The sequence below is a fragment of the Mytilus edulis genome, chromosome 2 (genome assembly GCF_963676685.1).
Source record: "Mytilus edulis chromosome 2, xbMytEdul2.2, whole genome shotgun sequence".
In the NCBI taxonomy this organism is placed as follows: domain Eukaryota; kingdom Metazoa; phylum Mollusca; class Bivalvia; order Mytilida; family Mytilidae; genus Mytilus; species Mytilus edulis.
The window spans coordinates 48,689,893-48,708,023 of NC_092345.1; the positions used below are offsets into that span (position 1 = coordinate 48,689,893).

General features: G+C 31.7%; 1 protein-coding gene across 1 annotated transcript; it reads right to left on the bottom strand.

The window, feature by feature from the left end:
• Positions 1-222: 222 nt before the first annotated feature.
• Positions 223-16,555, bottom strand: LOC139512331 (tyramine beta-hydroxylase-like). The gene is made up of 9 exons (XM_071299858.1): positions 16,298-16,555; positions 9,893-10,091; positions 8,437-8,572; positions 7,264-7,359; positions 5,505-5,684; positions 4,393-4,562; positions 3,762-4,005; positions 2,957-3,053; positions 223-1,365 (listed from the first exon to the last, which is right to left on the bottom strand). Exons 1-9 carry the CDS (start codon positions 16,303-16,305, stop codon positions 750-752), a joined length of 1,746 nt encoding a protein of 581 aa, XP_071155959.1. The 5' UTR covers positions 16,306-16,555; the 3' UTR covers positions 223-749.
• Between the last annotated feature and the right edge of the window lie 1,576 nt (positions 16,556-18,131).

The window sequence follows — 18,131 nt, forward strand, 5'->3', positions numbered from 1 at the left end:
TTTATAATAGCTCACATGGCCCAAAGCCCAGAGGACAATGTGCTGACATTCATTAAGTTGTCATCCTTAAACTTTAAGGAATATTTTCCTTTGAAGTACCTTTCCATTGTAATCCAGCTTGACTGAAATCATCTTGTTTAATGTTTTAAACAACCACTTACATCCATTAGCTTTAAAAAAAAAACAAAAAAAACAAAAAAAACATAGATCACAATGCTTGAGTTGGTTGTAGAGGAATCCTGGCATCTAACTTCAATGTATGTATATATACAATACAGGTGGTATCTGATGTGCTTCCAAAGTTCTTTGTTTTTTTGTCTTGCCTTGACGGAGTCAAAAAGTGAGACATAAGTATGCTGTTTCCAAAATCTGCGGAGTCCACATCAATAATGTATTAATTTGTGACTAGGTCTACTTTATAATAAACCACTAGTGGTAAGTCAAAGATATTTGATTTGCAGTTGTATAAGCATTGGCACATCTCTTTTCCATGGAGATTATTTGGCCCCATTCCCTAGTCATGGTCTATTGGCTATGAACCTTTGCTTAATTTATATATATTAGTTTGTGATTCAGTCTTATTTACAGTGAACCACTAGTGGTTGGTCACTGATATTTCCTATGCAGTTGTATTAGCATTGATATATCCCATTTCCCTTCTTCTTTTTAATACAGGCAAACCAATGTTGTCTTTTGTTTTATACTGGCAAATCAATGTTGTTTTTTTAAGAAGACAAATTTTTGGTTTATTAGCTAATGAGAATAAAAAATATAACTTGTAAAAGAAATAAAGAAATATGAGAACGTTTTGAGTGACATATAGACAAATTATGTTGGTTTACAGGAACAAATGTCTGTTGTTTCTTAAATATCACTTCAGTTGAAAAATTCATATCTCTTTTAAAATCACATAATATAAATGGAATAAGAAATTTTGGTAAATCATGTATAGTTTCAAAGCCAATAAAATCTAACACATCACCTTGGAAACATGGATGCTGTCTGGCTGAATTCAAAGAAAACCTGCACCAATCAGAACATGTTTCAAATGGAGCACATGCTTGCATAATGTTTTGAATGATTTGATTGGCTGTTACATCTTGACCTTGTAATAAACGTTGTATGTAGCACCCCTGCACATCTGTGTCAACATCTTCTTTCCATAAAAGACACCTTGATATTGACTTCCAATTAGTGCAGTATGGATCTTTCAAGTTTTCTTTTGGAAAATAGGTTAAAAATCCAAGACACATTTCATCTGATGTAGAGTATCCGAAATGAACATTTTCTGAACGTGAGGTTGTAGAATATATACATGTTACCTTTATTTCATCTCCTGGTTTTAACTTTACTGGTTCCTGATAGCTGAAATATAGAAACAAAACCAAGACGGTGTTTGTGATATTCTTTAAAAAATTATTTAAATTTGAGTAGTAAATATTTGTTAGTAATTAAAAATCTTAAAATGGAGTATTTAGTTAATTAAAGAAAACAAATTATTAACCTATAAGCTTAACATGTATATATACGAATGAGTTGCCTTATAGAGAAATAATGTTATTGCTTTTGACACTATACACCATTTACAAATGTTGATGAGCACCTCCATCCTGAAGTACAGTGACCAATATTAGATGTAAAAGGGCTTGATTTCTGTATTGAAAATGTGATTTTTTTTGTCACCTAGTTTTCTGGAATTGTCACCATTAGTTGATACAGTATTATTCTGTTTTATTTCACATGTTTTTATGAATTGTCATCTGTAATACTGTATAGTTGGTGTCATACTTCATGACTTTCATTGAATAAGGTATACAAAATTTTTTTGCCAGATTCGAAACCTTTGGAATTTGCATGTGCCATTTTAAATTGGTGGAATTTATTTTGCTGATTTTTTTCTATCCGCTTAAATAAGCCAAAAAATAGTACACCCTATAGGTACAATATTGTAGAAATAAGAACTGTACTCTGCACTTATTACTCTATGTACCTCCGAATATTTTACAGATCCAGATAAAAATAGGCACTGAAAACATGTACTAAACAAATCTAAACTGAGAGCAGTTTAGAGCTAGATCTCACTTGTCGATCATTGAAAATTTATATTGACCAACATATATGTTTTTATTGTGTTGCTTGTTGAGTGTTACTCTTGGTCACAGTATATCCCAAATCACTTTCTTTTTATACTATCAAAGTGTCAACTTGGCTATCTGCTGACCATAGAATGATTAGGGGTAACAATATATGAACTGTATCTCTATTATAGAATAAACATAGGTATTTTCAAGCTTTAGTAAATCTCAAATGGCACTTTTGGGGACTCCATGTTGTTGGTTTTTTTAATAAGTTCAGTTGCTACTTCTTTGTTAAACAGGAATATTATATACATGTATTTAAATACCTGTGTTTCCATTAATTATACCCTGATTTTTGGTGAATACCCTAAAGATATTTTAGTCATTTTTGGTGTGTTGATTGCATGAAATGGCATTTAATATCTTTTCTATAAATATCATTGGTTAGCTGAAGGACGCCTCCGGGTGCAGGTATTTCTCGTTGCATTGAAGACCTGTTGGTGACCTTCTGCTGTTGTCTGCTCTATGGTGGGGTTGTTGTCTCTTTGGCACATTCCCCATTTCCATTCTCAATTTTATCTTTAAAAAATGGATTCGAGGGTCACTGATGAGTCTTTTGGAGACAAAAGTCTGGCGTAAATGCAAAATGTAATCCTTGTATCTATGATGAGTTTAGGTGATCATAGGTAACACTGCCGAAGTTATGAACTGCATCTCTAATATAGAAAAGACATACGCAAATTCAAGCTGTAGATAATCTTATTTGTGTAACAATAGGACTTTTATGGATTTCCTGGTGTGATGGAGAATAAGTTAAGTTTCTGTTGCTTTGTTAAAGAAGGAATTAAACAGATTAAAAGCTATTCTTTTAAAGTTACCTGTGAAGCACAGGCATGTCGTAGTTGAAATTCTGGTCATATGCGAGATCTTTTATTTTTCTGTCTTTACGGTACAATTCTATTCGTTCTTGACGACCTTCAAAATATATTTGACGATCATTCAGACATGATTAAATTATGTTCATAATATGATTCAAATCAATTCTAACTATTTGGAAATTTATCCATAATGTCTGAAAACTGTCCATTATTTCTTGTATAATGTAATGACTCCCGATAAACCTGACCTTTTCATTTAGCAATATCTTAACTTTAATAAATTTATGAAATTACGATCTTTCATCCTACAATACGAGGACCCATACTAAGATTAAATCTGCTTGACTGTAGACAAAACTGTTAAAAACACAGTTAAAGGTTTAAGAGATTGAACCCTTATTGGATACTTCATTCTGACATTCTGGAAGTTATTCTGAAAAATATCAAAACGCTGTAGATGGGTATTTGATCATCATCACTATATATATATGACTGTTTCGCTTATCATCCATTACTTTCAAAATAAAGCACGATACTCCGACATTTATAGGTGTTTGATAGTATCTCTTGTATATTTACCCCTTATCTTTTCATTCTCAACATGTTGTCCACTAAACGTTAAACAACCAATCATTATCAATCAATCAATATGTAGTCTTCTAATCTTATTACGAAAATGCATGTGAGCTTTGATGAAAAATTTAAGTTGCTAGTTCTTAGCCTTCATAAATGAAACTTCAATCAAAAAGATTGTAAAATAAAACGGGTGTTTCCAAATAATGAATTGGTCTATGGAAAAATTTACCCAAATAATGCATATGGTTATATCCAGATGTAATATAGATTTCATCTTCAATAAGCTTGTCTGAACATTCAGGTGAACATTCGCCAGTAACGACAACTCTCTTTTTCTTTGGCTGAAGATCAATCCAATACTGCCCGACTATCATAATTCCAGCATCGTATTGTCGTAATACATGTGTGTAAAATATTGTCATTCCAGACGCATCTGTCATCCCGTCGTAGAGATCAGGGTTATTCCAATGAATCTATAATATTAGGGAAACATTATTGTCTAATCTAATTTTAGCCCCCTCCCCCCAAAAAAAACAACAATATTCAAACCTCCTCAATATCAATGATAAAGAAGTAATATAATTCTACATACTTGAAACATCTGGTTTAAATGTGAAAAACTTATACTTTATTGCCAACTTGTTGACTTTGTATGCAAAATAAAGTTTATAGTGTATCAATCTTTTTCAATATGTAAATCTTGTTTTTTGAAGGGACCCTGGGGATTAGCAATTACACAGATACTGTAATTTCACGTTCAGGATTAGAACACTATATAAAACAATTATTTCAATACCAGCTTAACAGTAATATCAGGTGTTTTGGGGTGTAAGAGGACACACATACCCTTTAAATCATACCTGAAGTGCACCTTTCCTAAACCCGTTTTTTCCAATTCTAAACCCTGAACTATTGTGAGAACATTCCCCTGACATTCCCATACTCCAAATACCAATCACACTCGAGCATTTAGGACTCGCAATCATACCACAGGTAAATGGTTCATTCATGTCTTCTGTAATGTCTTCCACTGAAATCATTTCAAAAAGTAAATTTGGTTACCAAAACTTCGCCCAGAGCGTCAGATTTAGTTTAAAAATATAGAAAGTTCATATATACCGAGACAGCAGACAGAAAACAAACAAGACAACGCTCACACAATGATAATTACAGAAAAATTAAACGTATATAAATGTTCAATATGTTTGAAGGTTTTAGTTAATTTTAAAATCATTGAACTATTATGTATTTTTGATCAGTGAAATTTGCTTATTGAATAGTAAGGATAACCTCATTTTAATTGTGTTTTTATAACTCTTATGGTTCTTTTTTTGAAAGTTAGACTAACGTAAAATAGCCTTTAACTTTCAAAACTGAAGACCCTTTTTGGGGTAAAGATTGCATGAAATGCAATCAAAACCCTATGTTACTAACTTGATATCTAAATCTTCCAAGGCTTATTACTACAGATAGTGCATTGATCATAATATTCTTTACACCCTATCCATGAACATTTCCAGAAATTTATCAATATTATATATGCTCAAATACTCAGGTCATAAAACGATGTTACACGTGTCAAGAAAATTGCATAACTTCTGCAAGGTGCAAGAAATCTAATATCTGTTCAAATTTTAAAACATAAATGATGTCATTGTTAAAGTCATTTAAAATAAAATAAAAAATAAAATAGAGTTATCTCCCATTGTCCAGATTTGTAGTTGAACCAACTGCAACAAATGCTTTATTGACAATGCAATATTTATTATTATTTTACTTCCCACTGATAAAATAACCCAATCTTTACCCTTCTGTGCTTACAAGCACTTTGATTATTTACTAGTATTATGGCACCAACAATCTGTTGTGTTTTAGTAATGTAGGCCTGAGAGGTTAGGACATACAGACATTACAGACATGCAGGAATATTTTGTAATGGTAACTTACTGTAAATATAAAAATACTGCAGTACCTGATTCGTCACAACCAAATAAAAGAATATGATGCATCACATGTTTGTTGTCAATGACGGGCTTGGTTGCTACGATGTGGTAATCTTGGTCTTGTGGAAATTCAAATAGCAGACACGTGTAAGTTGTCGTCTGCCTTGGTACTTTCCTCTTTGGCATTTTTACAGTTATATTTCTTGTATCTAAATTAAAAATGCGACATTTATTTAAGAAAGGATTTTGAACAATTTTACAGATCAATACAGTGGTAATACTCTTTTTAAATGATATCCTAGTCCTATAACATATGACCTCGGGGGCATTATTTACTATTTCTATTTACTGTTCTGATATTATTTTTTTACTATCAATGTGCCACCAAAAAAATAAAAAATGAAAATATCAGTTTAAAAACGTTAAAAATTGAATAAGAATGCGAAGTCATATGTTATAGGACTAAATGATATCCATTTCATTCAAACATTCATCCATTTTTCATCCCTCCAATCTAACGTCCAATTTATCCATCAATCAATCAATCCATTCATCTTTCTTTCTGTTAATGATGAAAAAAATATTGCAAAAAATGGTACAATAATACAATTCAAAACTATTTTTGTCGAGCCTGCAACTTTTGTTGCAGAAAGCTCGACATAGGGATAGTGATCTGGCGGCGGCGGTGTTAGCTAACTTCTTAAAAGCTTTATATTTTAGAAGGTGGAAGACCTGGATGCTTCATACTTTGTATATAGATGCCTCATGTTACGAAGTTTCCGTCAGTCACATGTCCAATGTCCTTGACCTCATTTTCATGGTTCAGTGACCACTTGAAAAAAAAGTTCAGATTTTTTGTAATGTTGAATTCTCTCTTATTATAAGTAATAGGATAACTATATTTGATATGTGCGTACCTTGAAAGGTCCTCATGTCTGTCAGACAGTTTTCACTTGACCTCGACCTCATTTCATGGATCAGTGAACAAGGTTAAGTTTTGGTGGTCAAGTCCATATCTCAGATACTACAAGCAATAGGGCTAGTATATTCGGTGTATGGAAGGACTGTAAGGTGTACATGTCCAACTGGCAGGTGTCATCTGACCTTGACCTCATTTTCATGGTTCAGTGGTTATATTTAAATTTTTGTGTTTTGGTCTGTTTTTCTCATACTATATGCAATAGGTCTACTATATTTGTTGTATGGAATGATTGTAAGGTGTACCTATCTAGCGGGCAGATGCCATGTGACCTTGACCTCATTTTCATGGTTCAGTGGTCAAAGTTAAGTTTTTGAGTTTTGGTCTTTTTGTCTAATACTATATGACATAGGTCATCTATATTTGGTGTATGGAAATATTTTATGATCTTTATGTCAGTCGCGCAGGTTTTATTTGACCTTGACCTCATTTTCACTGTTCATTGCTTAGTGTTAAGTTTTTGTGTTTTGGTCTATTTTTCTTAAACTATAAGTAATAGGTCAACTATATATGTTGTATAGAAGCATTGTTAGCTCAACATGTCTGCCTGGCATGGTTCATCTGACCTTGACCTCATTTTCATGGTTCATTGGTCTTTGTTTAGTTATCTTGGTTAATGTTAAGTTTATGTGACAGTTGTATAAAGCTTAGCTTTATACTTAGGACTATCAACATAATATCAATGATTAGTATAGAAGGCATTTCAGCGTGTGCACTCTTGTTAAGATCAAACCGTTAATGCAGTAAGAAAAATCACTGGAGAGAAACAGAAACATCTTCGCATTTTGATCTAAAATTTAACTTATTACCTTTTTCCTTCAGCGATGGACAGTCGTCTATGGATGCTTCGCAAGATAGCCATGCCCTTTCCCGACACAAGGAACTATCTAAGGGTTCACAAATCCCTAAAAATAATATAAAAAATGTCTTCAAATTAAATGTGATTATTTTTTTTTACTTTAAAAAACACTTTCTCAGGTTGGGGATGGTTGGGCAATCACAAACATATTAACCCTGTCAGTCACATTCTGCTTGTCCATACTGAGGAGCCTGAAGTTCCGTGTTTGGTGTTCTTCGTGTCTGTCATATTTGTTTTTCGTAACTTGTTTCGTTATAAATTAGGTCAGTTTTCTCTTTTGAATTGTTTCATATTTTTCATGACAGGGCCTTTTACATCAGACTCAGGTATAGGGTAAATTAAAAGGCCGTACAGTTTCCTATGATTGCTTAAATCCACTCATCATTTGAACTTTGGTGGATATCCATATAGTTGACTCATTGGCAATCATTCCATATCTCCTTATTTTTATATTAAAGTCAATTCGTGTTTGTAATTTTTTATTATTTTAACAATTCAATTCAATTCAAATCTTTATTGCCATAAAATTACATATTTATAGTATGTGACACAACATAACATAAGGAAAATAAAAAAAATAACAACCAGATCATTAATATGTATATACACAATAAAAGTAAATATTTTAAGAGTCCCCTGTCCTTAGTTCAATATACTAAAAGGATCCTAGCTTTTTCACCTGAATGTGTGAAATTGGGTTGAGTATATATATTAACCATTCATGTATTCTGTTCAAATTTTAGCAAAGAAAATAAGCTTCCAATCAAGATGAAACATAGTACACAATTATGCATCTGATCACCATGGAATTAACCTGGTATGATAAAATTGAGGTTGGAAATGGGAAATGTGTCAAAGAGACAATAATCCGAACAAAGAGCAGAAAAGGCCGAATGGTCACCAATGGGTCTTCAATACTGCGGGAAAATCCTGCACACGGATTCGTGCTTCAGTAGGATGATATGGCAAAATAGTGTGTATCCTATACAAATATGAAGAATACGAATTGTCAAAATAAAAATACAATCATGGCCAATGAGTTCTCTTACTTGTAAGGATAGTCATCGGCAAAAATAAAGCAAAAACTAAAATCATGTCTAGATTTTTTCAATTCTAACTTTACCTGGATGAGATAAATTTGTTGTACAGAGATGAACATTATCATACTGTGTCTTCCAGGTACAATCTGGATCACCAAGTTCTTCACCATTGTATCTTCCATCCCCATCAGAATCCAATAGACACAGCTTTTTATTCCACTGAATTAAAATTTAAATTATTGAATTACAAAATTGCGGTTTTTATTTGAGTGTGCAGTGTGTTGCTTAGTCTTTAGTTTATCTTTTCTATGTTGTGTCTTGTGTACTATTATTTGTCTGTTTGTCTTTTTCTTTTTTAGCCATAGCATTGTCGGTTTATTTTCTATCTATGAGTTTGACTCTCTCTCTGGTATCTTAGGTCCCTCTTTTATTTGTCTTTTGGGATGGACTTTGCTGCTATCAAAAATCAAAGTACAACATATTTTATAAGAATCATTTGGTTATCCATGCAATTAGTGTCGTCCATTACAGTCTTGGACATTAAAACTGAATATCAAATAACCACTTTGATATTATTTTATGTTTTAGTACAGGTTGACTGTCACTGTGCAACACAGTTTAAAATATAACCATATGAGAGAACAGTGTCAACTATCCAAACCTAATATCCACACTAATATGTGTCCTCACTTATATATATCCACACTAATATGTGTCCTCACTTATATGTCAAATATTTCGAGCAAACAATGAAATATTTTGAAATTCCATAAATGTTTGGGGTGACAATAAAATGAGGATGCAGTGTTCGTGTGATATTTTAAATAGAATGAAATTCAAAACAGTGTGGCTGTGGCCATTGATTGACACATTAAATTCATCCATTGACTGGGACAATTTAGGTGAACGTTTGTATGTACCGACCAATGCTCACTATGTACTTTTTAAAGACACTTAAACTATGGGGTCACCAAAGGTTCTTAACACCTTAATAAAGTAATTCGAAAAATTAATCAGAAATAACATGATGTTTTGATTTATATCAATTATATAAATCAAAACATAAAGGTTATTCCTGATTATTTTTTCGAATTATTTTATAATTAAAGGCATTAAGAAACCTTTGGTAACCCCAAAGTTTAAATGTCTATTGTAGGTACGTCGTGAACAGTGGTCGTTACAGACAAACGTTCACGTAAATTGTCCCAGTCAATGGATGAATTTAATGTGTCAATCAATGGCCACAGCCACACTGTTTTGAATTTCATTCTATTATTTGAATAACTGTCCGACTGTTCGAGGGTTTCGTATTATATACAGTTAAGGGGGGGTCAGTTAAGGTCTGTAACATCGTGATTTTTCGTCAGATAGTCTTGTCATGCAAAACCTATCTAGAAATGAGGATTTTGCATGACTAAAACATACAACCGCTTCCATCGTAGGTCTAAACTTTCTACAATATGTTCCAACACGTTTATTCTTTTTTAATTTTGAATCAATTACTGTATTATTATTTGGTCTATATGTATTTTGGAATACCTCTCCGAATTGCTGAAAGTCGATACCAAAGGGATTTTGTTCATCTCCGCCCTCATTTTGTCGATGTCCAACTCCTTCCCATGTTTGTCTTTTGTTACAAGGATGGGGTACTTTGTCGCCATTTGGTATCAGGTTTTGGTAAGCTCTGTATGAAAGAACGCTGTTCACACATATTATAATTCCCACGTATGACAAACTCCTGAATAAAAATCGTATATAATAAAAAGAAAATTGGGAACCATCCGTGACACAAAATCAGTACATGCACACAAAAAAAACCACAGAAAGGCAAAAGAACAGCTGTTTTATTGTTGTTCTTCGTCTTAAAGTTAACTGAAATCAACAAAAATAAAATACGAACACCTGATCTGTATTGAGAGCTTACAAAGCAAGTCTTGGCAAAGTGAAATTGTAACCAGTTGTAATAGCAAATTATCATAAATAAATGATAGACCAAATCAATTCCGAAATAAAAAAAATAGAAAATGATACTACAAGAGAATATCGATTTACACGAACCAGGTGGTTAAATTCGTTGCTTCTGAAGCAGTGTGCTTAACCTATTGACAGTAAGTGTTAGGTGGGAAGAGGTTTGTTAAATCCAAATTGAGTAAAGAGACAGTTGGGACTACGCATTGCCTAAAGCACGCATTTTTTAATGGCAAACATAGAAATGCAAGAAGTTACCAAGGGGATAAACTAAGACCAATATTATAACGTCATCAGAGATCAATATTTTAATTAGATTGAACTAAGACATAGTTGAAAACTTTGAACTAAAGACTGTATACCATTGATTGTTACGCTTCTAATTAGCCAATAATGTAGCTATATCTTGTCAGTAGACTGTTGTCAACAAGAAGTTTTTTTTACATGTTTTAATTATATATATATATATATATATATTTATATAAAAGTCTATAAAAACGACCAACCAGCAAATTTACTATGTACCGGATCGTCTAGAATAGGCGATACTATGCAGATAAGGAAAAAATTATATCAGTCTAAAGATTTGTATATTTATATGATCATATATGGGCGAGATTTATAGGTTTTCCTTCTGATTCACAAATTTAATCCATTGAATTTTATATGTACCAAGTTGGACTCTCTGACACATATACCGTGATCGTTATTGCTTGACTATTTCTTTGTTGATGGTTGGTGTAGTTTGAGGAAATGTTCAATATTTTTTATTAATACCTGTTATCTTTTGAAAGATAACACTCAAGGTGCAAGTCTCGCAGTACCTAGTAACTGCAGATAAAGTTTAAATTTTCATTAGTTTTATTCTATTCTTCTTTTTAATTTCCCTCTGTAAGACATTTGCCAACTTCTGAAAATTTTATATAGCATGGTATCGGTCACGCGTACACTATTAGTATGAAATTCAAAACAGTGTAGCTGTGGCCATTGATTGACCCATCAAAATCATCCATTGACTGGGACAATTTACGTGAACGTTTGTCTGTAACAACCACTGTTCATGACGTACCTACGATAGACATTTAAACTGTGGGGTCACCAAAGGTTTCTTAACGCCTTTAATTATAAAATAATTCGAAAAATTAATCAGGAATAAACTTTGTGTTTTGATTTATATAATTGATATAAATCAAAATATCGTGTTATTTCTGATTAATTTTTCGAATTACTTTATTTAGGTTTTGAGAACCTTTGGTGACCCCATAGTTTAAGTTTCTTTAAAAAGTACATAGTGAGCATTGGTCGTTACATACAAACGTTCACCTAAATTGTCCCAGTCAATGAATGATTTTAATGTGTCAATCAATGGCCACAGCTACACTGTTTTGAATTTCATACTATTTAAAAAAAAGTCTAGTGTCCGCCCAAGATACCAACAATATGTAAGCTTTTGTAGGAATGTATATAGTAGATGGAACGATTTTGAAGGATTCATCATTATTGGATCTACAAATAAGTCAGCATGTCCTAAATCGACAATTGACCTTTAATAACAGTTTTAGCTTTTGAAAACGACGTTTACCCATTTGTTTCTACAATTTTTTTTGGCAAAAACTATAATAAAAATTGTAAAATGCAAAAATGTTCAGCAAAATAAGATCTATAAATAGGGCAGCGTTTAAAGAGTTGAACCCTTATAGAAAGAAGTTAATTCCTTTTTTGTTGTATCTCGAAAATTATAACAGATAGCTCGAAACATTGAAACTGCTATGAACAGCAAAAAAATATGAGCAAAACAAGATCTAAAAAAAAAAATGACGCAAACCATAGGAGCCCTTATAATAGGGGTTATTTGTCCTAAATAAAGGCAACAGTAGTATACCGCTGTTCAAACTCATAAATCCATAGACAAAAAACAAAATCGGGGTAACAAACTAAAACTGAGGGAAACGCATAAATACAAGAGGAGAACAACGACACAACACTACAATGTAACTAACACACACAGAAACGGACCAAGCATCAGACAAAATCCCACGAGAATAACAAATATATTAACATCAAAACCAAATACATGAATTTGGGATAGACAAGTACCGTGACACGTCTTATCGCAATGTCAATTTACACTAAATGAGGTTTTTTTACTTATTACCAGATTTTTACTTTTATCTCAAAAACTATATTAGACATATATTAGAACTTATAAACAGCAAATTCTGTTATTAGAACTTATAAACAGCAAATTCTGTTGACAGGTGAGCGAATCGGACTCTTAAAGGAGAAAAAAAATATATATTTATAATTTAAAATACCGAGGTGGGAAGTCCAAAAACATGACAAAACCAATTAAACGCTCGATGGTGTCAACCAAAGGGGCGACTGGGAAACAATTGTCGTATTCCTGACTTAGTACAGGAGCCTCTAGTTTCACTCATTACCACTTTTGTGTTTATCGCTATTTTTTTTTAATCTTTACACACTTATCATATAAATATTCAATTTCCTGACGTGTTTTTTTTACTTATAATATTGGTAAACCTGTGTCGGAGACTTATCTTATGAATAAAAAGTAATAAAAATAAAAATGTGCATCTTTCATTGACGGTTTTAGTCATAAAACAGGGATATCCAACATAGACTTAAGTAATGAAAAGGCTTGTTTTACATACTAAAGTAGAGAGTTTAAAAGCCGATTGGGGTTTAGGTGAAATATAAAATATAACAAATTGTATAAAATATCAGACACATTAATATTTTATTGGAAATCTTTTCTGCTCTTTATTTTCTGCCATGGTTTTCTTGATGAATAAGTTCTTAAATTACTACCTTTATTAGAATTCTAACAGCTTTTGCAATGATGCAAGGTGGGAATAAACATCATGAAATTAACTCAAAAATAATTAACATTTTGTTTACACATCTTTTATCTCGTGTTATCTTGTAAAAACATTCAATATCTTCAATGATCGACTGTGGATTTTGACACGTGAAGTTGTCTTAACCAGAACATAACATGATGTAATGTGTTACTTTTTTTCAATTAAAAAATTGCATTAAATTTAACTGAAAGGATGGGTGTTCACAGATTGATTTCAAACTAAATTAATAAATCAAAAATAGATGGTCATTAAAAAATAGCATACCCATGCATGAAATATGTAATTTCTTTCAAAAATGAAAATGTAAATTTTTGTGCTATGCCACCGTATATAGATATGTTTTAAGTTGAAAACGCATGTGAAACAAATAACACATATTTATGCCACCCTGTCGCAACGGAAAGTGTTTTTGTTTTTAATCGCAATTGAGTAGTATCAATTTAATTTCAAGATCTATTAAAAAACATTCATGGTTGGATGAAACACTAGTGCAGATCGAATATTGACCATTAGTTTAGCGACTTTAGGTTGCTATCTTGTAGACTAGTCGTGTATTAATCAATGACATCCTGAACAAAATATTTTTCAAAAGTATTTTACGAATTTTATAGTCATTATAAAGTTCACGCAGTCAACCGAGACATATTGGGATACTACACATGTCTCTGATGCAACGATTCGTGTCTGTTATATATATTTGATTTTCGTAATTATATTTTGTAATCAATCAGGCCGTTAGTTTTCTAAATTAAATTGTTTCAAAATTGTCATGTTTGGACATTTCCTAGCTAAAACACGGTATGGATTTTGCTCACTGTTGAAGGTTATACCTACAATTGATTACATTCACGTCATTTGAACTCGGGTGGATAGTTATCTCATTGTCAATCGTACCTCATCTCCTTATTTGTATATGAAATAAACAGTCAACACATACCATTCTGTCTTGATTATAATTGAGTATTCAAACATTAAGATAGTTTTTGTTTATCTTAACAGAAAGATAAGGGATAAAACATAGCAATAATATACAATTACTGTCTTTTGATGAGGTAAATATGCGGTTTTATTGACTTTTGAAAAACTGATATTCACTGAGGCCGACGGCCGAAGTGAATATCAGTTTTTCAAAAGTCAATTAAACCCCATATTCACCGAAACAAAAGATAGTAATTGTTTTATTCCATATTCCGAGAGAAGAAAATGTATTTAATCACAAACATATACCAAAACAAATTTTACATGAAACATTTTACCATAACGTTGCATGTAAAAGCGCGTGACGTTTAGCGCGGTGAATAACACTTTCCCAGGTGAATATGCTTTTTTATTCAAAATCCAATTCGTATAGAGAAACCTACTGAAATAATACCAATATGGAATAAAAGAATCCAATTCGTATAGAGAAACCTACTGAAATAATACCAATATGGAATAAAAGATTTAATTCCATATTGGTATTATTTCAGTAGGTTTCTCTATACGAATTGGATTCTTTTATTCCATATTGGTATTATTTCAGTAGGTTTCTCTATACGAATTGGATTTTGAATAAAAAAAGCATATTCACCTGGGAAAGTGTTATTCACCGCGCTAAACGTCACGCGCTTTTACATGCAACGTTATGGTAAAATGTTTCATGTAAAATTTGTTTTGGTATATGTTTGTGATTAAATACATTTTCTTCTCTCGGAATATGGAATAAAACAATTACTATCTTTTGTTTCGGTGAATATGGGGTTTAATTGACTTTTGAAAAACTGATATTCACTTCGGCCGTCGGCCTCAGTGAATATCAGTTTTTCAAAAGTCAATAAAACCGCATATTTACCTCATCAAAAGACAGTAATTGTATAATATCGATTAACCGTATATACATGCAATATACAAACAGCCATGTATTCCTCTTTTGTTGTATAATTTGTTTGGTTTGTTAAGATTTTCCTTATTTTTATCCAATCTAACAGGATTCTATTAGTCTTGGATTCATTTTTTTCTGAACTAATGAGTTCATATTTGCATCAGAAATATTATCAGCTGTGGTCAGCTGTTATTGTTTTATTGCAAAAAAGTTTATAAGAATTAAACCGAATTTCCTTTTCGTCATTTTGTTTAGATGAAAACACTTAAAAAAGGAATTAATCTATGTGTTTCTCTATAGAACTGTGGAAACGCCCTGACTAAAAATGTGAGATCTTGACTTTGCTCCCTAAACTACTCAATGTGGACCCTCATCTAAGATACGGCCTTTTATCTCACTAATTAGACTATTTCAATTCAGCCATTTTTAAATAGTTTAACTTCAATTAATGGAATCAATCAAACGACAAATTTAAAAAAAAAAGTTTCAAGGCATATATTTAAGCTTAGATGAAAACTATGGAAACGTCACACTCTACCATTGCTTATGATGATATATGGGAAATGTAGGTTTTCGACGAAATATTTTTTTTTTATATTTGATTCCCATACTTCTGTGGCGGTCAAGCCAGATACATTAAAATATTCCTGTCCACCCTGTTGTTAATTTTTTTTAGCTCTCAAAGCATTTGGTTTTGCTGTTCATATTATTTTAGTTTGTTTTAAATTAATTTTTTTTTCAAGATTTGAAGTGTAGATACGACTTGGAATGTTTTAGGTCGTTTGGTTGCTGTCACAGTGAACATTTTCTCATTCCTTCCATTCATTTCTATCATCTGGTAAAATCATAAAAGACTTTAAAAAAGAAATGGCGTAACTGACTTTTAAAATGTAATCTAAAATCCTAATTTTAAATACAATGGCAAATGTAAACATTGAGATAAAACTAAAATGCATTTATAAATATTTCAATCTCTACAATTTCCTTATGAACTTTTCAATTTCTATAAAATGTTTAAATTAAAAACAAAAACATAAAATTCGAGTCTTTTCCCTTGACTTAATTTTGTTTATATGAAAATTCCTTTTCGTTGTTTCCAAAAGTCATGGAGACTGTTTTCATTCGATTGTATATAAAATTTAAAAAAAATTATAATATCAAATAAAATTGAAATTTCATGATTTACTTTTACATATTAACTCTTGTGCAGGTGAGAGGGAAAAAAAAGCTTACCTGTTCATCTTGATTTTCTATCCTTCATTTTCAGGTGGATACTTGCGTAAGACCCATAGTCAATTGTTTGTATAAAAGTATCTGGATTATCCAAGCACATGTTCCGTTTTTAATGTAAACTCCGAAGATGTATTTTCGTTTGATGTTTAATCATAGGCGAAGCAAAGTAAATGGTTGTAATGCAACTTGTACTTCCGCGTGTTTTGTATACTACTCGAAGTGCACCATGCACATGCATTCAAATGTCATACAAGGTGCAAGTGGTATTAACCAACTTTTGTTTATATATCAATTTACAAAGCTTAAAATGTTTATCTTTGTTTTTGTAGGATGAGTAAAATATTCATGTCATATCTTTTTTATTTACAGATTTCTAATACATTAGTTAGCCTTTCCTTTTAAGGATACATTAAATGGAGACTACAGCTGTATATCCCTGCATACGTATAGATTAAAGACTAGAGACAGATAATTACTATAGATTTATAACTAAATCAATCTGTTCTGCAAATGCAAGTCTTATAGTTGAGAACTCTTTGAAGTTTAATGGCTTTGTAGTAAAAACAGATAGTTGACGAGTAAAAACCCATAAAAGAAAAATAAAGAGAAAACTACATGTAGCTTCACGTTGCACATGTTTATTCGTATTCAGAAAACAAAACAAAATTCATTTTAAAAGTATTTTTTTAGAAATAATGCGTGTTCTTCGTGATACTTGCAATGCAATTTAATCATTAATTAAAAATAGAAATTGTGTATAGCTAATGTCACATTTACAAATACGTAACTACTTCGAAAAATCACATGCGCGCGCGCGCGGTAAGGAACTACGAATAAAAAGGTACTCATGAACGGCATACAACAGCCACCCAACGACACATACCCTCCAAAAAACATTTATTTGGTTACGTGTAATCTATAGTGTTCATTAACATTGCCGTTGAAAAAAAACACGAAATAACTTGTTGGGTTTCATTTTTACTGGAAAGCAAATAAGAGTGATTGTTAGACCATCTAGGTTTATTGATACACAACAAAATTATGTCTCTCACGTTTGGGCACCGGATTCAACATTTTCTGAACACAAAATAATTGTTTCAGATGGAAAGCGAAAAAAAACAAAATTTGTTTCCATCGAAAATTAGAAATTGTGACAATAAACAATTTGTTTTCATTGAAAACCAGCAACGATGACAAAGTCAATTTTGTTTCAATTCTCTGTTTATTTAGTATGGTCATATTTTAAGCGTCAAGCACACGATATATAGTTTTATTTATTCGCACAAAATTAACGTTTGACCTTTCCCTCCGTTGATAGCGTAAATACGGTATCTCAGACGCAAATCGGTAGGACATAACTTTACAAATGTACTTATATTTGATCATCAAATGAATGATGTTTCATCACGTAATAACATGCAACATGTAACATGTATAAAACGAAAATAACTGGCAAGAAATACATGTATTTGCATAGTTCCCATTGTAGGCGTTTTTGATCAGTGTACATGTAAAACATCGTATCAAAGACAATTTCGTCATACTCTTATTTCAATATGTTTATAAGTAAAAAAAAAAAAGTACTATTAAAGCGTCAACACTGAAATAAAAATTATTCTAACAGCTCACCTGGATAAAAGAAACTAAGCAAATTAATTAATGGAAAAAGTAACGACCTCTTCTAAAGTGTTCACGCTTTTTTTTTTATTTCCTTTGGCCTATGTTGTACGACAATAACTTTGATAAGCTGGAAAATACAATAAACAATGAATATTATGGGAGGTATTTAATGTCACAGCTGATCCACAACTCATTCCTTCTGTTAATTATATTA

Coding starts and splice junctions, on each gene's coding strand:
- LOC139512331 (XM_071299858.1), bottom strand. Junction 5,685..7,263: donor TCCATCGCTGAAGGAAAAAG/GTAATAAGTTAA, acceptor TTTTTAATTTAG/ATACAAGAAATATAACTGTA. Junction 4,006..4,392: donor TTAGGAAAGGTGCACTTCAG/GTATGATTTAAA, acceptor CTAATATTATAG/ATTCATTGGAATAACCCTGA.